We start from the raw sequence: 25,175 nt of genomic DNA on the forward strand, positions 1-25,175 counted from the left end.
TCCAGTACTGTCTTTAAGGAGATTGTATGTTCTCCTGTGATGGTGTGGGTTTCTTCTGGGTGCTTCGGTTTCCTCCCACAGTCCAAAAGTGTCCATGTTAAAAGGTTAATCGGTCATTGTAAATTGTCCTGTGATTAGGCCTGGGTTAAACATGTGGGTTACTGGGCTGGAAGCAGTCTGTTCTGTTCTGCACTGTATCTCTAAATAAAATAAAATAAAATGAGTTGCATGGACAATGAGTTCTAGGCAACAGCCACTGCTTGTATATGTACGTTAATGTATCTTTACTCCACCCAATGGTTGTCATCTGGGATGTGCTGCCAAGAAGGCAGAGAAATTGGATGCAGATTCTGCTTAAGAGATATTTAGATTGACATACATACAAATATCAAAGCAGGCAAATGGGATTAATGGAAATAAGGCCAAAATGATTGTCATGGATCTGGTGGACCAAAGGGCCCCATTTCTGTGTTGTATGACTTTAATTCCAGTTTCTTTGACCCTTTAAGGATCTGGGCATCATTGGCAATGGCAGCATTGATTACCCATCCTTAATCCACCTTGAGAAGGTGGTGATAAATTACTATAGACCCTCTGGTGAAGGTATTTCCACCATTCTGTTCGATAAGATTCCAGGATTTTGGCCTAGCCGTGATGAAAGGTGATACATTTCCAAATAATAATGCTGTGTAACTTGGAGGGGAGATGCAAGTGTGGTAGTGTTTCTATTCACCAGCTGTCTTTATTTTATTGCTTGGGCTTGGTAAGTGCTGCTGATTTGCATATACCACAGTGCAATCACTCTGTGCTGGTGGTAGAGGAAATGAATGTTTAGGGTAGATGATGAGATGCTTATCAAACAACTGCTATAATCTCGATCATGCTGAGTTTTCTAAGAGCAGCCATGCAAGCATACCTGACTAACGCTTTGTACATTGCGGAAACGCTTTGGTGTGTAAAAGAGTTGGGTCATGAGCTGCTGAGATTTTGGGTTCACTCTCTGTCACTTGATTTTAAATTTGTTGTTATGCAGCCAGCATTTTTTTCTTGTTCCTCCTCACAATTTCTCTGCAGTTCTGTGCTTCTCTGACCTGCATCATAAAATAAAAAGTAATGTATCCCTGGAATTTTTGCTAACATCCGGCTTCAAGTAGTACTGTTTGAGTGCATTTGCCTACTTGGCCTGTTAGCTGCGGATAGTCTGAACGCTAGAGCAACTGCAGAAAACATTTTGAACCCTCAGCAGATGAATTTCCCATTTTTCTTCAGAGCTGAACTTGGAGACTTCCAATCAAAAGTCCCTGAATGAAACTGCATGTTAGTTTGACCATCTTTGCTGCGAAGGTAGACCTTTGCAGGGAAACTGTGGAGGAAGTTATGAAATGCATTCTGAAGAATGCTCATTGGTATGCATACTACCAAGCTATGGTTATGGAAAGAATAACTGTGTTCAGTTGTCCTGATACTCTCATCAATCTGGCCAGAGGAAGAACTTGGCGTCAAAAGATAAGATACAATAATGGCTGATTCAACACATACAAAATGCTGGAGGTACTCAGCAGGTCAGGGAGCACCTATGGAGGGAATTATACAGTTCACCTTTCAGAGTGAGACCTGAAACTTGATTCCTGATGAAGGGTCTCAGTCCAAAACATCAACTATTTATTTCCCTCCATAGATGCAACCAGACCTGCTGAGGTCCTCCAGCATTTTGTCTATATTGCTCAAGATTTCCAGCATCTACAGTCTCTCTTGTTTCAAGATTCCCTTTCAAGATTTCTTTTCAAGAATCCAAGATTCCTTTAGGGATTCCCTAAAGGTTAACTTGAAAGTTGAGTTGGTGGTAAGGAAGGCAAATGCAATGTCATCATTCATTTCAATAGGACTAGAACATAAAAGTAAGGATGTAATGCTGAGTCCTGACGAAGGGTCTCGGCCCGAAACGTCGACTGTACCTCTTCCTAGAGATGCTGCCTGGCCTGCTGCATTCACCAGCAACTTTGATGTGTGTTGCTTGAATTTCCAGCATCTGCAGAATCCCTCGTGTTTACGATGTAATGCTGAGGCTTTATAAAGCATTGGTCAAGTCACACTTGGAGTATTGTGAGCAGTTTTGCATCCCTTATCTAAGAGGATGCAGTGACATTAGAGGGGGTCCAGAGGAGGTTCACAAGAATGATGATAGGTATGAAAGAGTTAATGTATGAGGAGCATTTGATGGCTCCGGGATGTACTCGGTGGAGTTCAGAGTAGGGTATTGGGGGAAGATCTTACTGAAACCTATTGAATATCGTAGAGTGGATGTGAAGGTGTTTCCTACAGTGGGAGAGTCTCGGACCAGAAGGCACAGCCTCAGAATGCAAGGGCCTTCATTTAGAACAGAGCTGAGGAGGAATCTCTTCAGCCAGAGGTTGGAAAATCGTTGAGTAGATTTAAAGTGGAGGTCGCTGGATTCTTGATTAGTAAGGGTGTCAAAGGTATGGGAAGAGAGCAAGAGAATGGGGAATAATAAATCAGCCATGATGGAGTAGACTAGATAGGCTGAATGGCCAAACTCTGCTTCTGTCTAATGGGGCATTATAAGGTCAATTTAAAGAAAGCAATGAATAAGTTAAAATAATTATGTAGCAACAAAGAAAATCTTCGGATGTTGGAAATTGAACACACACCCCCACCCACCCTTCTGCAGGTAATTATGTAAGTGGAAAGAAACTTTACGAGTTCTTCAGTTGTGAACTATATTTTGTTTGGAATGACCTCAGATTAATGAAGCTGTGTATATTTAGAATATGTTTAACACACAACCTTCCAATTAGTTATCTTCATTTACCATAGATAATATAGATAAGAATGCTATTTGTTTATAGTATTTTTGTCTTGCTCTTTATTGCTGTTGCAAAACAACATTTTATTGTGTTAATGATAATAAACCTGATTCTGACATTATTTCCCTCAGCAGAAAAGACTGAAGTGTGTGAAACATTTTGTTTAACTTGCCTTATTTGAATGTGCTTTTGTCTTCAAGTCAAAAGGCACAAGGATCAATCATGGTCCATCATGCAACTTGTGTGCAATTGAAGGAAATCTCAAGTATAGTATTAAGGGAGTACTGCATTCTTTAAGATGTTCCCATTCAAGTGTCATGTAAGCCATTATTCCATTTGTCCACCCAAGTAAATACTTCAAATATCAGCTTCACAAACAAAGGAGTTGCAAGACAAAAATGCTAACTTGCTAACAAAAATGCACTGAATACTAACTTTCATGCTGTGCATGAACCAACTCCGACTGTGCCTTACCTAATACAAAGATATGAAACTTTGTTTTTCATAATAAGTAGGAACAGGAATAGGCTGTCCAGCCTCTTAGCCTGCTCTGTTATTCAGCAAAATGATGTCTGACCTTGGTACTTCCTTCTAGCAGCATCTCCACATTTCATGATTCCCTTAATGCTCAGAAATCTCTTCACTTCTGTTTTGAACAGAATAGCTGAGCTTCCACATTTGTCCAGAGTAGACAATTCCAAAGTTTCACCATATTTAAGTGAAGAAAATTTTCCCTTTCTTTCTCCTTAAAGTTCTACCCATCATTTACAAACTGTTCCCCCCCCCCCAATCGTAGACTGTAGGTCAATAGAGACATCCTCTCTCCATCTAGTGTGGAACCCTTTAAAGAATTTTATAAGTTTTAATGAAATACGTTGTTCTAATCTCTAAAGAATACTTCTCACTTTCTCCCCCCCCCCCCCATCCAACAAATCTGCCATCCCTAAGGTGATTTTGTTGCAAGTGTCCTGGGTAAGTATAGGTAACTTCCACTTTGCAACAGTTTGGGTAATGGGACACCTTTAGAGAATTCACACATCATGCCCCAGAGTTTTGAGATTCAGAATAAAATTTGTTTTGGGGTGAGCGGGGGAAAGTAAAATAATTTTTTTTAATTCTCTTGACACGTGCAGATGATGTGGCTTCACAATATGGATGTTACCCCTTCCCTACCCGTTTTCTGGCTATTTCTAAGCTTGACCCAAACGCTTCCAATTCTGCAATTTTTATGCCATACCAAAATCTTTTAAAGCTAGTACCAATCTTGTTAATAGTACTAGCCACTCTTTTCTACCTGCTCTTCCTAAATGTCATATGACTTGGAATATTTAATTGTCATCTTATTGTAATGGAAATAAGATCATTTATCTTGTGAAGTTTTAGCCACCATTCCTTGAATCTTGTCCTTTTAATCTTTCTGCATTTAACCCCCTTTGTTATATGATTTTAGTTATTCATTGACAACCTACTCCATCCTGCTTTGTTTCTCCTTCATAAATTCTGAGATCCCCATGTCCTTGTTGAGCTGCTTTAAGTTCTCCCCAATAGTGATTCCTCCAGCAAAGATGTTAGTCCTAGCCTCGTAATGGTGTAGCTGTCTTAATTTATATAAGTCCTATTGCCTCAGAAACTGTTCTAATGTCTCAAGATTCTGAAACACTCTCCTGCACTATCTCTTCTGTATATTCATCTGCTCTATTGTTTCAGTATATAGCACTGGGAATAATTCTGTGATTACAGCCTTTTTTGATTTTTGTTTTTATCTTTTCCTAGTTCCCCAAACCCAGCCTGAGGGATCTCATTCCCTTTCCACCCTGTGTCATTTGAGCAATCAGGACTTCAAGATGCTCACCCTGTCCTTTTATGATGCTCTCTTGCAGTGATATTCAGAATCATGTATCACAAAAATAGTTTTTTTGTGTCAGCAGTAAAGTGCAAGACATAAAAATACTCACTAAGTTATAAAATAGCACAAAAGGGGAATAGTGAGGTAGTCTTTATGGACCATTCAAAAATCTGAGACAAGAAGAAGCTGTTCCTAAAATGTGGAGTGTGGGTCTTCAGGCTCCTGTACCACCTTCCACGATGTGAAGAGGGCATGTGTCAGTTGGTGAGAGTCCTTAATGCTGAATGCCTCCTTCTTGAGGTCTTGCCTAGGTGTGGAGAGACATCTTTGCATCCTGGAGTCAGAGTTAAGGCCACAGGAGGTCAGTTTTACCGACTGACTATTGAATCCTGGTTGCTCTTTCCCCTTCACTCTTCTTCCATGCTGTTGAGCTATTTGCAGTGCCACACTACTGGCCCTGAGTGAACTCTGAAGAACCATTGCTTACTAGCATTATCCTGAAGGGAAAATATGTTAGACAATGACTCGCGTTTCCTAAACTACCTGCATGCTCCTCCTTGCTCTTCTCCAAGCCACTAATTTTGTACAGCTTGTATCAGTATTCAACCTGCCATTTCCCTTTTTAAAACTATTGAAGCAATCTTTCACATCCTTCCATCTTGCAATAGAATTGCAATTCTTTTCAGCTTTGGGGAGCAGTTGGACATTTGTAGAATTATCACTACCCTTTGATAATGTTCCCTTGGTTATGTACAGCAATGATGTCTATATATGGACAGATTTCTCTGATGCCAAGGCAGTAATGAAAAACTTGCACAGGCAGGAAATACATTTCATTCATATAACAAGTTTTGACAATTCATCTCAATGACAGAAGAAAATAGACAACAAGATGCGAATGTGGCTATTGAATTCCGGGATTAAGAGTGAGACAGGAGGATTAGCCTCCTGTGCCTGAACACTTGTCTTGTGAATGATGGTTACATATTAATTCAGTGGATGTCCAAAATGCATTTTGAAATGTGTGACTATAAATCCACTAATATCTGCAAGATAATTGAACGTCTGACAAATTGTGGCTGAGTCTGATGCTGAGTACATCTGTTAACTTGCAGAGCCCCTGGCCATTTTATCACTGGCCAGTCGTCAGGAGCAGGAATCCCAAGCCATCTTGCTTGATGTCATTTCCATGGCTTTACAAGAAAAATAAGTTTACCTGTCCTGTATTACAGATGCCACTGTGAACAATTGTACTTGACTTTGCATTCAGGTTCTCGAATATGGAAATAAAACTGATTATATTGAAAGACTTCAGTTATGTGATGGAATAGAGTGTCATAACTTGAGGGGAATTTGATATTGACAATGTAAAGCTATTCAGTGCAAAGTCTAGACTCCAGTCATGCACTTACTGAATGGTTCAAGGGGTGTATTGCCTACCTCTATTTCTTAAGAGAAGTTTGCAGCAAAAATATGTTAAAAGTCGTTTAAGTATAAAGAATATTCCCAACCCCTTCACATTGGTCTTGCCAAACAGAATTGAACATCAAGTTGCATAACAGGAGGAGGCAACAAACTTGATCAAAGATTGGGTTTTGTGTCTCTTGCAGGAGGAGAGGTTTCTAGTTAAGTGCCTGAAGGCATAACTGCTGATATGGAGAGATGAAAAGAGACCCGAATTGGAGAAGATGTCACTTGAATAATTTTCATGCCACGCCCGAAAGCTTTCTTTTGAATTTTGTATTAATCTCATTCTTTTTCATGATTTCTTTCTCATTTGCCTCTGGCACAGAGTTCACTCAGCAATCTTTCAAATTTTAGGAACAACAGTTTGACCAACTGTTGTGAGGAAAAAGAGAATTAAGTTCTCTCATGGGAGGTTTGGTCAGGAAAACTTCCTTTCGCGTGATTCATTAAATTTTCCGTTCTTTTAACCCATGTTTAACCTGCACATCTGCAATTAAAAGGAGCAATTTGAAGAACTACCTTTAAGAAATTTACTTGCATGATCACTGAAGCATGTTGCTGACCTCACTGTTCACGACCTTACAGCCAGTTGTTAACTGGTGTCCCATGAGACTACTACATGAAGACTAGTTCATGAATAGTCTCTGCTTTAATTTGATTTTGTGGCAAAGTTAACAGGGGCCAGTTTGAGACTGCCAGCTTCCTGGGTTAGACTTGAACAAAGTTCAATACACAGTGGCTAAAGAGGATCCAATTTGGGTAACATACTGTAAAGTACAGAAGTGGATAAGATTGCAGTGGGGAGATGTAAAATTATACTGAGTTCTTGATTAATAGATTAGGAATTAACAATTTAAAAATATTGCTCTTCAGGTCTTATTTTACCAGCTTTAAAACTTTAGTGATAGGTTCTCCAATGTACACTTTTAACTGGGAAGATGATTTTTTACATTGTAACTTTTGAGGTGGAATGCTTTTAAGGTTGTTTTTGCAGGTTGGGTGTTCCAATTGAAAGTAAAGTGAAGACAAATTTGGCTTGTTAACGGTTCCTTATTGCTAGTCAGATAGTTTATTGCTTATATTCTGGAGTTTTATGTTTTAGAGTACTGATTTTTTTTGTCTTATCTTTTTAAACACTGCCCAGTGACTTGGGAGTTGTTATCATTAGTGCTGTTGTGGAAAAAAAACATGCTGGAATTATGCATTAGAACAGACAGAACTCTATAGCGTTTTTAAAAAAACAGAATTAATACTGTAATTACTTCCTTTCCTGTTTGGTGTGAATTCCCTTTGTGCTTCTAAAAGAACTAGAATGATACTTTAAATGATTAGCAACACTCACAAAATGCTGGAGGAACTCTGGTCAGGCAGCATGAATGGAAATGATAAACAGTTGATGTTTTGGACCAAGAGGCTTCATCTGGACTGATAAATGGTCTCAGTCCGAAACGTTTTCCATAGATGTTGCCTGAACTGCTGAGCTGCTCCAGCATTTTGTATGTTTGCTTTGGATTTCCAGCGTCAGCAGATTTTGTAATGTTTGTCTTTAAACCACTATCTGCTTCATCATCTTGCATGGTTGAGGAAGTTGTATTGTCTCTTGCTTGTACTTATAATAACCCAAATGGGGGCTATTCAGCCCAGCGTACCCACGTCAGCTGCCAGTGTGCGATCCCTTTGGTCTCATTTCTTCCCTCTCATTATTCCTCTGTACTCTTGCAAGATAATTCTCTCTCCGATGTGCTTATCAACTGCCTTTTGGTTATTTAGCATTATCCTACACTAAGAAGTACACTCAGACCTTACATAGTTCTGATTTGTTACAACGCAGTTATTCAATTCTTTATTGAAATTTGTTTAATTCATTCTAAGCAATACTTAAAATTTCTTGAGCGGCCATCATTACAGTAAGTAGTCAGCCAGCCAATAAGAATGCTTTACATGTGCTCTGAGCCACTGGCAGCCAATCACATATTCACGCTCTGCCTCTCCTGTGCGTGTAAACGTTCCTGCTCCCTCACCAATTTATTCCATTTCAGCCTGGGATGAAGTAACTTCAAGCTGCATTTACAGAGTGTGGAAGAAGCTAAGGCCAGAAGCGTGCAACGGTATCCTGCGATTTCAGGTGGATCCAGTTATCCAAAACGTTGTTGAACTGGCCAGTGAAGTGGGATTAGAGGATGTTAATGATGGCGATGTTGAAGAGTTATGCATTCTCATGGTGAGAGCCTTAACAACGAAGAGCTTCGAGAATTGGCAGAGCAAAGCATCCTGGGTAAATCTGAGGACACAGATGGAGAAAAGGAAAACGCCAGCAAGAAACCTCAGCACTAACATCGCCAAGATCACACAAATCATGGACTAGTTCATGGATAATGACCCTGACAGGGAGCAAAGCAGTAAGGCAAAGAGAGGTGTTCTCAACATGATTTCCTGCTACTGAGCACTGCTTCATGAGAGAAAACTTAAGAAAAGGCTGTCAAATCTCAATGCTTACTTGAAGAAGAAGCCAAAGTTGGAGGAGGGCCCACAGTCTGGTCCCTTCTCTTAAGATGTACCCACTACGCACTTCCCTCCGCTGCTGCTGTGATGTGTTTCTGTTCCACTGATGTACAGGTTAGACCTATTTGCGTGTTTGTTACTCAACAAATTATTGTGTATACATAAAATAATATATATCATGTATCTTGGGTTTCTTTAAATCAGGTACATGTGTCCATTTGTGTAATGTTATTGTATAGCACTGATTTCCATGGCGCTCCACCTCTGAGGAATGCATCCTCAGCATTAAGAGGGGTCTGAGTTTACTTAGAGTAACTAATTAATCTACCAACAGGGCCTTGCCAGCTTCAAAAGTGCCATCCAGAGATCCATGCCCAATCTGATTTCGGGTGTTAGCTGTGCTGAGTCTGAAAGACTTGCTGGTAGGTTAATTGACCACTATAATTATCTTGTATACAGTACTCCAGATGTAGCCTCACCAAGGCCCTTTTCACCTGGAATAAGACAAACTTACTTGAGTCAAATCTAATGGCAATAGAAGCTTTCTTAATTGACAATTGTACCTGCATGTTGGCTTTCAGTAAAATGGTCAGGAAACTCCCAGGTGACTTTTGAACATCAGCATTTCCAATTCCTTCATTTATTTAAAACAAAACTCTTTTTTTCTGCAGAAGTGGATCTCTCATTTTTTTTCTCACTGTAGTCTACCTGCCACTGTTGTCCACTCACTTGTCTATTCAAGTAGCTTTAATTACATACATCCTGAATCCTATGCAGGATGACACCCCAGACACAAAAGTACAGTTTTGAGAACAGATTGATTATAAAAACATTACTATTAGATTAACATCTTCCAAAGTACATGTTTGTGATTACTCTATATGTCCAGTGTTGTTTGCAACTTGAAAGAAAAAAGTTAATAGTAACTTATGTCCACATATAGCAGAAAATGCCAGTAGATAGACATTTGGAAAAAGAAAGAAGCTGAAGTAGAAAATGCATTTCTCGAGCAAGAAGTGATTTGAACAACATGGAAAGTATTCACAAGAGATTTTGAGTTTGGTGCATTTAGGGGCTTCAGCTTCAGAAAAATAATGTTACTTTCCCAAATGCAGATTGTATTTGTTTGATTCTTGGTGTGGGTTGGTTTGTTTTAGCTCAGATGATGCTGAAACACTGAGCGAGTTCAGATCTGCTCCTTTTATCAAGGAAAGTGAATCGTTTTGCTGCTGTAATTGAGGCACAGGAGGATGAAAGGTTGAGCAGCTTGCAGAATGCTACGAGCACAACTTGAGTCTCAACATGGACAAGAAAAAAGAGATTGTGGGCTTTAGGAAGGTGCGGTTTGGCCACTCTTCACTGCATGTAAATGGCTCCTCCGTGGAGAGAGTTTGGAGCACTGTTTTTGGGAGTGCACATAAGGGACAATCTCACTTGGTCCCTCAACACCACCTCTTCTGTCAAGAAAGCATGTCAACCACTTCCTAAGGAGATTGAGGCGAACGAGGCAACCCAGTCCTGCCTCCCTCTTCTAACCAATTTTTGCAGGAGGTCCATTGACAGTGTTCTGACCAGCTACATTACTATCTGGTATGGGAATTGCAAGGCATCTGATCACAAGACCCTACAAAGGATAGTAAGGTCTGCTGAGAGGATCGTTGGGATCTCTCTTCCCCCATCCGAGATATTTATCAGGGGCTTTGCATACCCAAGTCCTCTGGCATTGTCAAGGGTCCCTCCCATCTATCCTACAATCTCTTTGAATCCCTACCATCAGGCAAGAGGTACTGTAGCAATAGGACAAGAACTATTAGGATGGGAAACACCTTTTTCCCCTAGAACATGAGGCCATTGAATTTCCTACACTATCCAGGTCTCACAACCATTATGAAACGCCGGTAACAATATACTGTTTCCTTTTGATTTGTCATAAATGCACGAAATGCTAAATGTAAATCTGGAGTATATTTTTTAATTTTTAAAAATTTATTTTGGTCACTTCTGTGTGTGAGTTCTATGTACTGTGGTGTGCACCTTGTGCGGAAAAACATTGTTTCATTTAGTGGTATACATATATGGTTGAATGACAGTATACTTGAACTAGGAGTGTGTTTACATTTTGTAGGCCTCTGAGTATTAGTTAGGATTTCAGGACCAAATCTGCATGGAAATTACAAATGTGGAAGAATTGCCAATGAGAACTGGCCAAGGGAATGGGACTAATGGGATTATTGTTCAGCAAGCTGACATGGACTCAGTGGGCTGAATATGATCCTGTAACTTGATTGAAGGAGTGCAAAGATTATTGCTATCCCTTCAACTGGTTTTGGGTTCAGTTATTACAGCTTCACCATTTAGCAAGATGGGAAATCTGCACAATTTAAACTGACTGGGTAAGGTCATAATGAGTTTCTCCAGCAAGACTATTTCGCAGTTTTCAAAAAAATAAAGGGTAAAAATACAGAATATAAATCTCTAAGAAGCTTCTTTCTAAATTAAGATGTTATGAAATATCAACTGATGCAAAAAATTCCATGTTATTTTGAAGAAAACTTGGAAAAGCCTTGGTTGTCTTGCACAGTATTTCAGCCTCAATTAAAATATCATTTTGCTATGAGTAGAAATCTATTGAGGAAAATTTGTTGCTACCTTTTCTGTAATACTAGTGACTGCACTTCAAGAGTATTTCATGATTGTAAAGTTTTTGTATTGTAAAAGCTGTGAAAGTGCATCTATATGAATTATTTCCACTGATTAGCAAGCCATTAATGCAGGAGCAAAAATATGAGGCTGTTATAAAAGAGGAAGTATGGAATTCTCAAACACACAATATGTTTTTAAGAGTTGAAAAGTAAACAATTGCTTGAAAACACTGCTTCAGGTGATGTAGGTAACTACTTAGGAAGAGCATCCTAGTACACTTGACAGTTCAGATTGTCCCTTCAGCCCTGATACAGACTATAATTTGTAAATTAATGCTAAGTTTTCCATTGTAAGAGTTATATTTTATTAATACTTTTTTTGCATTTCTTTATGCCCAAAAGAGCCTTTTACTCCTGATTCTCTATAATCTTTAAGCACTTGGGTTTTGATGAAGTAGGTGTTTCTTTAAAAAAAAATAATTGGCTGGTCAGGTAATGTCTAGAACCACAATCCCTAGTAGCGAAACAGTAATTATAGGTGCTCTCCAGGTTCTGAATATCACCCAGGAACTTGGTTTGCACCTACAGTTCCACCTTGCAAACTATCTGGATTATGAGCATTTCATAACCTGAGGAGGACCTGTAATAAGAACTTCCCTTGCAGAATAATTTGAAGAAGAAGCTATAGAATGAAGTAAAAATTTAGTAACTTGCATTTTTTTAAAAGAGGTAGGAAAGTGTCTTGTTTTAGTTTTTTTTTTAAACACTCTATCTTTGATTTTTAGAAAGTATTTGAATTCATCTTCCTCTTCTGTTTTGTAAACTGAACTTGAGTGATTGTTCTGTTGTTTGAAAACAGGTGGCAATTTGTTATCCTTCAGGTTCCATGGAGCTGGGAACTACCAACAGTGCTTAATCATAAAGAAATATTGTCTGATGAGGGGGCTACTTCAAATTAACCAAGAAAGTCTTCATTGGTGCAACAATGTAATTTCAACACTCCAGATCAAAGCTCAAGTGGTAACTTTCACGTAATATTCAAAGGGGATGAACTCTATGCTTGAGAGTTTGTTTAATGACTTTGGGTCAGTCTGGCAGCTGTGGATTTGTAATAGGAACACTTGAACAGCAGTGAACCGTTTAGTTCTTAAGGTATCTTCGTGAACCTGACCTTTGACCCATCCCCATATTAGATATCCCACAAAACCCACAAAAGTTTTAACATTACAGTTGTCCCAAATTAATTAATTGGTATTTATGGAGAAGAATGATGCAGACTTGTGTCCTAAGTGTTTTTCTTAAGTGCATACAAGAAGTTATTTTCCTTTTTAAATATTAGTTCATGCTAATGTTTCCCTTTGGTGCTAAATTGTACATAAATATTCAGGTGCAAAATATTGGGATATCATCACTCTCCTCAACTCTTAACTCAAGCTACGTATCTACATGGGTTTCTTCTTCTTTGTTTCACCTTTCCTATCAGCTCTCCTACCTAGTTCCATCTTCCCTTCATTGCTCCCTTATGTGGTTCCACCCAACACCTACCAGGCTGTCTTCAGCCTTCCCTTTACTCTCCCACCCAACTCCATCTGGCTGATCTTCTTTCTTTCTTTTCTACCTATCACCTACCTAGCCTCTCAAGATTTCCTCATTCCCTCGCTCAGTTGGCTAATACATCAACTCATCATTCTGCCACTTCCCCACCCCCAATTTAAAAAAAAGATTCATTTGAACTCCTAGCCTCTGTCTCTCCCCTCCCCCTCACTTCCATCTGCCTGCTATATTCCCTTGACTCAGTCCTGATGCACAGCCTGCATAGTTGCTGCTTCTCTTGCTGATCACTTCTGTCAGTTTATTTATTTATTTTGTCCCTCTTATTCCAGCACCTGCCGTCTCTTGCCTCCACAGTATAGAGGCTGTTCCATTAAAAACTATACCAGACAGGAATTCAAATAAATGAACTGTCTTGATTATGTTGGCATATGGTTGGTCAGATTAACACATAGACTTGCTAGGATCCAGCTTTTGTGAGCTCCTAAAGGCTTCATGACTCTATAACCTCTGCAAAGTATTTTATACAAAGCAGTGCGGTGAAGTCAGTTCTTCCAATATTGGCTGTATTGTTTTTATTTCAATATTATATCACAATATTACAACAAAAATCAAGTGCATTCATTAAACACTGAAAATGACTTAGCTAGACTTCTGTTAATTAAGAAGCCCTTTGACAAAGTGCCACACTTGAGGCTGCTTTAAAAGCTACAAGCCCATGGTATTGCAGGAAAGATTCTAGCATGAATAGAGCAGTTGCTGATTGGCAAGAGGCAAAGAGTTGGAATAAAGGGAGCCTTCTCTGGTTGGCTGCCAGTGACTAGTGATGTTCTATAAGGGTCTGTGTTCAGACTAATCCTTTTTACATTATATGTCACTGGTTTGGATGATGGAAAAGTTTGCAGATGATAAGAAGATGGGTGGAAGGAGGAAGTAGAGAGGCTATAGAAGGACTTGGATTAGGAGAATTGGCAAAGAAATGGCAGGTGGAATGCAGTGTCAGGAAGTGTGGTAGAGGAAATGAAAGGTTGAGTTTTCTAATTGAGAAAAAATGCAAAAATCTGAGACACAAAGGGACTTGGGAGTCCTTATGCAGGATTCCCTAAAGTTTAATTTGCAGGTTGAGTCTGTTAGCATTTATTTCAAGAACACTAGAATTTAAAGCAAGGATGTAATGTTGAGACTTTATAAAACACTGGTGAGGCCTCACTTGGAGTAGTCAGAAGTTTGGGGCTCCTTATTTTAGGATGTGCTGAAACTGGAGAAGGTTCAAAGGGGGTTCACAAAAATGATTCCAGAATTGAATGGCCTGTCATATGAAGAGCATTTGTCTCTGGTCCTGTATTCACTAGAATTCGGAAGAAGGAGGTGTGACCTCATTGAAACCTATCAAATGGTAAAAGACCTTGACAGTGGATGTGGAGCGGATGTTTCCTATGGCGGGAGAGTCTAAAATCAGAGGACACGGCCTCAGAATAGAGGGACAATTTTTTTTAGAATGAAGATGAGTTTCTTTAGCCAAAGTGTGGTGAATCTGTGGAATTATTTGCCACATGCAGCTGTGGAGGCCAAATCTTTATGTATATTTAAGACAGGGGTTGATAGATTCTTGATTGGTCAGGACATGAAGGAATACTAGGAGAAGGCAGGAGATTGGGGCTGGGAGGAAAATTGGATCAGCCATGATGGAATGGCAGAGCAGACTCGATGGGCCTAATTCTGCTCCTATATCTTTTGGTCTTATGAAAAAAAAATCTTTTAGTCCAGCCTCTGTGTGTTCCTGTAGAAACATGCTACAAATCTGTGGCTTTTCACTGTTATATCTGCGTAAGATCAAATTCTGAGAAACCACTGCTGGTTTTCTTCAGTTGTGGTTTGTGATAACCTAAGGTGCTGGTGTATGGTTTTAAAATCTGCCGCAGTATTACTTTAGTTGTTTCTTGCATGTATTAAAGTTCTGGATTCCTGCCATTTAGATTTGGGGATAAATAGAAATTCTGACTTCTCAATATGGCCTCAGTATAACGGTACAGGTACCACCATGTAACAGGATGGAAGGTTGTGTTCCTTGATATTTGGGCCATACTGCAAGTTTCTCTAATGTGAAGCCATTCAACTTGAATGCATTCCAAGAAAGGCAAGGTGAACAATGAATTATTGGTTTATTTACTTATTTTGCACAGAAACTCCATGAAAGTAAATTTTATTCTGCATCTAAAATTTATGGGTAATGATTTGTGAATTCTGTAAGGGCAATTTCTCTAACCTGAAGGCCCTAATTTGTGGGTGATCCATACTACAGATAGTGCAGCAGTCTCACAGCTCTAGCGACTCAGGTTTGACTTTAACTTCTGTTGCAGCCATGTGGAATTCCCATTTTCTTCCTCTAGGTTTCCCCATGGATGGTTTGGTTTCATCCCACATCACAAAGACATACAGGTTAAGTTAGTTGGCAACAATGAATTAGACCTGGTACAGGTGGGTGATGGAGTGATTGATCTGTGTGAGAGAATAGGTTATAGGAAATGGAGAAAGTAGGATTGATGGGATTGCTTTGAGAACCAGCATGGACTCTAATGGGTGGAATGACCTCTTGTCCCATAAGGGAATATAAATATTATGGCCACAGTGCTTTCAGAACATAGTTATTATTAAAATGCAGGTGCTACAGGCTGGATAGATGCAGAAAAGATAGGTAGACTGAAATTGTGAAATACAAATATACTTCCCATTAAATTGGGAATTCAGGAGCACCTTAATCTTCAGGAGAATTTAAGATAAGGCAGAGACAAATTAAATTGTGGTTTGAGTGCATTGGGAGTAGGTAGATGTAGCATTTTTTTTACTTCACTGTTTGGACTTTCTAATCCCTCTTTTAACATGGATTTCTAGCAGCTATGAAACTAAGATTTAGATGATTTTGAAACAGATTACACTAACAAATTGTTAGTGGGATTGCAATTGTGCGGTATTATTTTGAAAGAACAAGGGAAGTAGAGTAGGGGTCTATGAATATGGTAATAATTACTTCTGAAATCATGTGGTTCAGATCTAGATGAAAGTGCATTATTTGACGTGCAAGTCATTATTTATAGTTTAGAATCAGAATCCGGTTTAATTTCACCGACATATGTTGTGAAATTTGTTAACTTTATTCAGCAGTACAATGAAATGCGTGATAAATAATGGAGGGAAAAAAAACGAATTACATTAAGTGTATATATGTCTGTTAAATAGTTCAGTTAAAATAAGTCGTGTAAAAAAACAAATTAATAAAGTAGTGAGGTGGTATTCATGGGATCAATGTCCATTTAGAAATCGGATGGCAGAAGGGAAGAAGCTGTTCCTGAATTACTGAGTTTGTGCCTTCAAGCTTCTGAACCTCCTTCCCAACAGTAACAATGAGAAGACGACATGTCTTGGGTGGTGGGGATCCTTAATGCTGGTCACTGCCTTCCTGAGGCACCACTCCCCGAAGATGTCTGGGATACTACGGAGGCTGGTACCCATGATGGAGCTGACTAATTTTACAAGTTATTCAAAGCTGGTGAATTGTAATTCAAAGCAAAATTTTCCTCTGAGCAAAAATTGAGGTTCATAAAGTCAGGACAAAAGGAACCAAAACCTATACCAGAGGTTTGCTTTGCAGCACTTATTTAAGATTAAGTATTAAATGAACTGATAAGAGTTGAGAATCTTGCAACAGTCATCATGTAAAGTTCTTAATTCCACATTCCATTTATCAGGGGGAATTGTTACCGTGCTGAAGGTCTTTTGCCTAGCCTGCAGCAAAACAGATGATTGTACTTGTTCAAACAGATGTCAGCTGTGTGGCATAGCTCTTATAATTTATTAGAACGTAGTACATCAAAGTGCAAATTTTCATTTCTCGGTAAAATGTTTATTTAGGCCTAACATAATTTCTTTGCACTGTTGCTAAGTGACAGTAATGTTATCTTAGAGCACAATATTATCCTTTATTAGATGTTCATATTTTCTACTGAGTTGCTGCTCAGAAGCAATGTAGGCTTTTTGCTCAACAGCCTTTGTAAAATCACTTTTGACCAGATTATATATTCTGGCCTCCTTTTAAACTGGGATTGATGGTGATTATAATGATCTTTGCACAACAAAAGCTTGCTTTTTAAAGTAGGTTTAATGAAATGGCGTGGAGTATCATCAAACAAAATTTGAAGGCAAATCGTAAGAGATAGGACTGAAGATGAGAAGGGAGAGCTTTTATGGAATTAACAGTGAGTGAGAAGTTCACTAAATAAATTCCATAGGTTGAGCCCTAAATATCTAAAGGCATAGCTGTCAATATGGAGCAATTAAAATTTTAGCCAAAGCTAGAATTTGAAGAGTTTAGTGGGGGCTGGAGGTTGTTGATAGCTGGAGAATGTTTCAGAGGAAAGTGGAGGAGAACCCTTGGAAGAGATTAAATCTTGAACCAACTGCCACAACCCTAATCACTAGAGTTTAGCAGCATTTGACCACTGATCTCTTTGCAGTAAAATGGGTTTAGATTATTTTTTGTTCCAATTGTGTTGTTTCTTGTAAACTTAGTTTTTTATTTATGCAACACACATCAAAGTTGCTGGTGAACTAACGGTCCTGACGAAGGGTCTCGGCCTGAAACGTCGACTGTACCTCTTCCTAGAGATGCTGCCTGGCCTGCTGCGTTCACCAGCAACTTTGCTTGAATTTCCAGCATCTGCAGAATTCCTGTTGTTTGCGTTTTTTATTTACGTTTGTTTTTTCTCATGAATGCTACTTATCTAAAGTTCAGAAAGTTTAAAGTAAATTTAAAGTACACGTCATCATTTACTACCATGAGATTCGTTTTCTTGCAGGCATTCACATTAGAACAAAGCAATGTGATAGAATCAATGAAAAGCTACACACAAAACTGACAAGCAACCAATGTGCAAAAGAAGGCAAACTATGCAAATACAAAAAAAAACAATAACAAATAATACTGTGAGTGAGTTGTAGAGTCCTTGAAAACAAGTCCATAGGCTGTGTTCAGTGATTAATTCAGTGTTGAGGTGAGTGACGTTATCCACACTGGTTCTCGAGCCTGATGGAAGGGTAATAACTGTCCCTGAACCTGGTGGTGTGGGGCCTAATGCTCCTTTGCCTCCTTCCTAATGGCAGCATTGAGAAGAGAGCATGGCCTGGCTAGTGCCTGTGATACTGCTGCAAGTAAGTTTTTCATTGCACCTGCACATACATGTAGTTGAGTATATAATAATAAATTTGACAGGAAACAAGGATTAAGGTTTGAATACGGAGTTGCTGCTTGACTGAGTGCTAGTATTAAGACAGTATGAATGGGGCGACAAGAAAATGGTATGCTGCAAGTGTGGAGTTTTGGATGAATTATGCTTTGTGAATGATAAATGGAGGAAGGCTGGCTTGAAGAGTACCAGAAAGGTTTCCAGTCAAGATGATGCCTGTGTACAGTGCTCATTTGAGCAACATTTACTGAATAGATCATGAAGCTATCTCTTTCACTTCTTTTTATGTCTGTTATGTTTGTTTCTCGCCTTGAATGTGATTCTGGAACTGTTGGAGCTTGTGTGTTGCTGTTAAGATATTGTTTGGATGCTTCAGTGCTCTGCAGTCTCTGAGTGGATTCCAGGAGGCACGGGCAGCTTGAGCAAATCTCGTAGCGAGAAGCCTGCAGGATGGCGCACAAGCCGATGCTTGACCCCATTTTGCCAATTAAAGCTTCCATTGTTTGCCGATTAAAGCGACGAGGGAGATTGAAACATCAAGGCGAGATCGTTTGAGTGTTGCAGCGCTCTGCAGTCTGAGAGGGTTCTGGGAGGCAGCATTTACGAACTTCGTAGCAAGCAGACTGCAGGACAGAGCGCAAGCTCTTGTTTGGCTCTATTTTGGCGTTTAAAACTACCATTGTCCACCGATTAAAGTGATGAGGGAGGTTGAAGCATCAAAGCGAGTGCTTAGGGTGATTGCCAGCTGCCTGTCTTTTGATCGGTTATTCGGTACCAGAGAGGAGAGAGCCTGCTGCTGTGCCCAGGCCCGGAGAGTATTGTCCAGGTTTTTTTTCCCGTTTTGGCTGTGGACTTTGGAGTATAGACTCTATTTTTCAGTCTCAGTTTTTTATATTTTGTGGGTTTTTTTGCCAGATCTTTTTATTTTGTGTGAGGAGGGGGAGTTGGGGATTGATGTGCCTTTATCCATTTTGTTCAGTTTTTGTGTGGGAGAAGGGATTTAGAGGTTAATGCCCTGTTCTATTTTTGTTTGGGTTTTATTGTGGGGAAGTGGGATTTGGGGGTTGATGGTCATGCTGCTTTTCGATTACTTGCTTGATTTTATGGCTGCCCGGAGAATTGAAGAATTTCAGAGTTGTATATTTTGACAACAAATAAACCTTGGAATAAGTGGCAGCTTTTTAAATACGGATATTGCTGAAAAATTAAATGTTCTCCAGTATTAACTGAAAAGAGTCCTGGTGGGGGCAAGGGGAGGTAATTTTTATTTTGTAGTGCTTAACTTTTGTAATCAGTAGTCAAAGAGATGCATTAGCTGTTGGAGGAGAGCAGCAGTTAAATTTTGTCAAGCATTTTCCAGTTTTGAAGCTCTTCTGTAGTGATTCAGAACTTTGGAAGCAAAGTTTGGGTATCAGGTTATGCAAATTACCATAATAAACCAGTATACGTAGCAAAAACTTCTCCGCAAAATTGAGAGGTACAGGATCGATCCAACCTCACTCGATTTAGGTGGATAGGCTCCAAAGCCCCTCCGCTCAAACTTTTCCCACTCCACTTGCTCTAATTCCATGCTAAACATGCCTTGACCTCACATGCACCCACACACCCTGACCCTGGAGTCTGTTTTCGCTCGCCTCTTCATTGTTTGCAGTGATAATTTACCACAATTTTCCACAGAAAAACTGTTATTAATTAAAGTGTTCAGTTGTATTTGTTTATGATCTGGTACATTTGCAGTGTACAACCCTGAAAAAATTCATCTTTCACCATAGTCACGAAACAGAAATGAATCATGGAACCAACCATTCAAAAACCATCAAATATCAAACCCCAACCTCCCCCCATGCGCAAAAAAAATTACACAAATGCCAACAAAAAACGAGCTAAAACACAATATAAAACACAAAAATTAAAACGTATATTTCAGTATGGTTCAGCTCAGTGTTCATTATCTGTAGGCTGTCCCAATTTTTAAAAAGAATCACCAAAAAGTACTATCAAAGAAGAGCAACCAAAACTAGAACGCATTGTAAACCTGATCTAGAGTCCAAATCTACAATCTGCTTCAATTAAACCTTGCTCCAGCAATATCCGCTGACACCATTGAGGAAGAGAGAGATCATTCAAATGCAAGGACCTACCATCGGGAGCAGCAAGTGAGAGACTATCACACGTAGACACCTCCAGCAACAGTGAGTGAGAGGCTGGTGGACGGTGCTGGTCGCCTTCTGCACCCGCCTCAATTTCAGTCTTCCTCTGTGCTTTAATTGGCGAAATCAGCAAGAAATGGAGTCAATCATGAGCTTGTGCCCATCTCCTGGCTTCCTGGCCACCATGCCGCACGCTTTGGTCACAGCCTCGTAGAACACGCTGAGAGAGCGAAGTTACAGGTCACTGGATTGGCCGGAAATTAACCCACAAAATGTAGATGACAGGTTCAAACAGAGGCAGAACCATGTCTGAAATAAAAAGAGGTCAAAGAAGTGAAAAGAGTTGCTTCATGGCCCATCTTGAGGGTGTTCCTTTTGGTAGCATTGTTTGCTGGTACATGAGATAATTGAACAATGAGAGCTGCTATCTTTCACCAGTCTAACTGGAATAATGTTCAATAGAAGTATTGTTGTCATTGCTGATTGTGGTTTAAGGAGTTGGTCAAGGCTGAAACTTCAGTTTTTAGGCTCATTCTCAAGCCTCATACTGAGGGGTTGCTGCTCCATTGGAGGTACCTTATTTTAGACAAGAGATTAAAAGGGAGGCTCTGTCATTTGTCAGTGAAAGACCTATAATGTTTGCAGAAGAGTAGAGCTGAACATAGTGTTCTGACCAATAAATACCCCCTAATGTCATTGGGTGACAACGTTTTTAATCTCATTGCTTATCAAACTACATTGACTAGTTTGGGATATCCTGAGACCCAATCAAAGCAGGATATTCTGAGGTCATTAAAATGTAAGTCTAACATTATTTGTAAATATTCCAAGTAAATCCACATGGGACAAAACAAAAAAAAACTTGAGGCACAAAAGTACATTCCTTGGGCTCATGAGTTCAGATGCCAAGATCACTTAGATCAAAGATTGCTGTGCACAGGTTTTCAAACCGTTAGTTTATCCAGCATCAAAGATGGAATGTTATGGGGGGAATTTCAAGAAGGCGGTGATTGTATGCCTTACAAATTCTTTGAATCTTTGGATTCTTTTACCTTTAAATCATTCTCAAATATCCTATAAATTCTTATAATTTAATTATCAGTGAATACTTGAAAGCCATAGATATCTTACCAGCTGTTGGATGTATTTTGTGGAATGGGGCGAGTCTAATATTACAGAGGTTGGTAATCAAACTGAATTCACAACATCTGACTGGAGTGCAGATTTAACCAGGTTGTTGATTATATTCTACTTGAAACGTGTTATAATTTAGCGCTCTTTTCTTTACAGAAGCCCTGCACCGTCCGGAGTTTGAGTCACAGGGTTTGAATGAAGCTGCTCGGTGGAATTCCAAAGAGAACTTGCTTGCTTGCCCCAGTGAAAATGACCCCAACCTTTTTGTTGCACTGTATGATTTTGTTGCCAGTGGTGATAACACTCTCAGCATAACAAAAGGTAAGCAGTGAATCACCAGTCCATTCAAACGTCAAACACAATGTAATGTACAATATTGGAATTGGAATATCTTTTTGAAGCAGACTAGTGATCCTATGGTTAACCTGAATGAATAGTACATGCTAAGCTGTACCATGCCAATGGTTAGCAGAAGTCCTTATTCTAGGTATTTTCAGAGAACTAACTGAAGTAGTAATTTAGTCTGAGGTGGGGGGGGGCAAGGGTTGGCGAGTAATAATAAAATTAGCCCTGGATTTACACACTAGTCTTGATTTGTCATCTGAAGGTATACCTGGACTTGTTTTGTGTCTATCGACCTTGGTTGCAATAGTTTTTTAAAAAATCATCGCTCCAGCAATACATTTTTGATGCATCTGTTTTTAATTAAGTTGGTATTAAGTCAGAACCTGTTTTCTACTTGGTAATTCCACATCCAGGTTTATGCCCTGGCATTGATGCCATCACTACTTCAGTTTTCCCCCTCTAAATGGTGGTGTTCCTTTCAGAATTGTCCCAAATGCTAGATAGAGCAGGTTGCAAGTGAATTCAGTAAGTTAGAATAACATATCCTGAGTAATGAATTTTCTCCCAACTAATTTACAGAATACAGCCTGGAATGGAAAGCTATAACGCTGACTTGAAGTATTAGGCTCTAATTACACAATGCAATATACAATATTGGAAATATTTTTGACCACATTTGCTTTGATGTAAACTTGTTTCAGTATACATCTGTGCAAATAAAGATTATCATATATGGCAAATCCTTTTGAAGCTCCTAGGAAGCCATTTTATCTCTGCTTTCAGTTCCACAGCCAACTGTGGTCCAGGCTGATTTTTGTAGATGGTGTTTACATTTGTTCTTTGTTGCCCAGTTGTGGCAAATGGTATGATAGTGACTGAGAAGAGTATGTTCCCCGCGTTGCACAGTTGGCTAGCAGTAAAGTGAAATCAGTCAGTACCTTGTGACTTCAACATCTGGGGTAGATTGGAAGTTTTGGGAGGGGGCTGGGATTGTGTGTAAAATATATGTGCTTGTGAAGTTAAAAGATCTCTAAAGTTAGATCGATAAATATAGCAAATATTAGTGCAATATTTGCAAAGTTCAGTACGTATGTCACCATATACAACGTTAACTTCAAAACATGCAAAATAGAAGGTAGTTTTCTCATTAGAAAATGGTTTCACTTTGTTCTATTTGTGATATGCAGAATTATGGATTGAAACCTGGATTCTCTCTTTAAAGGTGAAAAGCTTCGTGTTCTGGGCTATAACCACAATGGAGAATGGTGTGAGGCTCAGACTAAAAATGGCCAAGGCTGGGTTCCAAGCAACTACATAACACCAGTTAACAGTTTAGAAAAACACTCCTGGTATCATGGGCCAGTCTCTCGCAATGCTGCAGAGTATCTCCTCAGCAGTGGCATCAATGGAAGTTTTCTGGTACGGGAGAGTGAAAGCAGCCCCGGACAAAGATCCATATCACTTCGTTATGAAGGAAGGGTATACCACTACAGGATAAACACTGCATCTGATGGAAAGGTACGTCTCCCTTTACAAATGCATTGAATCAGTGTGTTAATGTAACATTGTTTTTATATAACAATGAAGAGTTGTATAAAGAATCAATTTTTATTTAACATAGTCACTGAATTAGTGAAAATTGGATTATACATAACTTTTAACAATTTTAAACGGCCATCTTGCCAGGCCTATTACCTATGTGTTCATCTGCCCCACAAGTCTCCTCCCAAATATTGTCACTCTTTGTTCGCCACATGACACTGTAGCTAAGTACAGCTCAAACACCATTTATAAATTTGCAGATGACACTACTGTTGGTAAAATCTCAGATGGTGACGAAAATGTGCAGAAATAGCTGGTAGTTGAGTGGTGTTGTAACAACAATCTCGTACTAGGAATCAACAAGACCAAGAAATTGCAAATTTCAGGAAGTGCAAATCAGGAGAGAACACACCATTCTCATTGAGGGGTCAGTGGTGGAAACGGTGAGCAGTGCAAACGTAATGGATCTTAACTTATCAGAGGATCAATCTTGTCCCCAACAACGTGGATGCAGTGGCTTTGTGTGTTGAGTTTGAGGTGATTTGGTATGTCACCAAAGACACTTACAGATTTCTACAGATATACGGTGGAGAGCATTCTGACTGTATGGAGGCTCTAATGCACAGGATGGCAAGAGGCTACAGAGGGTTGTGGACTCAGCCAGCTCCATCAGAGGTACAATCTTTCCCACCATCAAGAACATCTTCGAGGGGGGGCGTCACGTGATGACGTGGGATTGAGACGTGTAAATCCAGCTCTCCCGTAAAAAATCAGCAAAGTACCGTTTAAACAAAGTAAAAGTTAATAAATACTTTCCGAAAACTACTTATAAACTTCGTAAGACTACCCTACGATATGCTTCGTAAACCGCAACAGAAGAAGTCTGTTGTTGTGAAGTTGCCGCGAGATGGGAAGAAAAAAGGGCCTACTGCAGCGATGGAGCCTCGGATTCAGGTTGGATCTCATCCGGAGGAGACGCATTTTATCTCTGGCATAGAAGAACGGGAGCAATGGCGGCAGTAGCGGTCTCTCGGAAGAAGATGCCGGAAATGCGCATGCGCGAATCGACACAACTTAAACTACAAGAACCGACAGCCATTGCAACTGAAAGTGACTCAGAGTCAGAATTGGATACCGCAGAGAATACAGATGAAGAAGAGGAGGAAGAACTGGAAGTAAAGGAGATGACGGAGACATAAGAGAGGCTTTATTGTAAATAACGGCTGAACTAAGAAAATTAGGAACAGAGCTTAGAGACGTGAAGATGTGCTATGATAAAGCTATGAAAAGACAGGATAAAATGGATAAGAAACTTCAGAAGATGGAAAGAAAAATGGAGCATATTAATGATAGAGTGGAAAAAACAGAAAATGATGTGCTTGTCTGGAACACGGAAAGAAATCGACTCTTGGAGAAAGTGGACGTGTTGGAAAATTTTAGTAGATGTAATAATATTAAAATTGTTGGTCTTAAAGAAGGTATAGAGGGAGATAATCCAATAGAATTTTTTTCAAAGATGGATCCCGAAAACCTTATAAATGAAAGAGGAAGACCGATCAATTGAAATTGAGCGAGTACATAGAGCTCTAAGACCAAAACCATAAAATGACCAATATCCACGATCAATTTTAATAAAATTCTTAAGATTTCAAGACAAAGAAAGGATTCTACAGGCGGCTGCCCAAGCTGCCAAGAAGAGAAAAGGGCCACTGATGATAGAAGGGGAGAAAATTTTTTTCTACCCTGACATAAGTTATGAACTTTTGAAGAGAAGGAAGAAATTTAATCCAGTGAAAAAAGCCCTATGGGATCACAGTCATCAATTTATATTGCGTTATCCTGCAACCTTGAAGATTTTTTTGGCTGGTGGAGAAAAAAGATTTTTTGACGATTACCGGAAAATGGAGGAGTTTGTGCGAGACTCTTTGAAT

The 25,175-nt window shown here is 39.4% G+C and overlaps 1 protein-coding gene across 3 annotated transcripts in view; it reads left to right on the forward strand.

Moving 5' to 3' along the window:
- Nucleotides 1-25,175, forward strand: part of abl1 (c-abl oncogene 1, non-receptor tyrosine kinase) — a 157,212-nt gene that overhangs the window by 72,995 nt on the left and 59,042 nt on the right. For all 3 annotated transcript variants that reach the window (XM_072240330.1, XM_072240331.1, XM_072240332.1), the window contains 2 exons: nt 21,514-21,678; nt 22,925-23,220. In XM_072240330.1, the coding sequence (XP_072096431.1) occupies nt 21,514-21,678; nt 22,925-23,220 (461 nt within the window). The remainder of the gene's footprint in view (nt 1-21,513; nt 21,679-22,924; nt 23,221-25,175) is intronic.

Source organism: Mobula birostris, chromosome 22 (assembly GCF_030028105.1).
Source record: "Mobula birostris isolate sMobBir1 chromosome 22, sMobBir1.hap1, whole genome shotgun sequence".
Taxonomy (NCBI): domain Eukaryota; kingdom Metazoa; phylum Chordata; class Chondrichthyes; order Myliobatiformes; family Myliobatidae; genus Mobula; species Mobula birostris.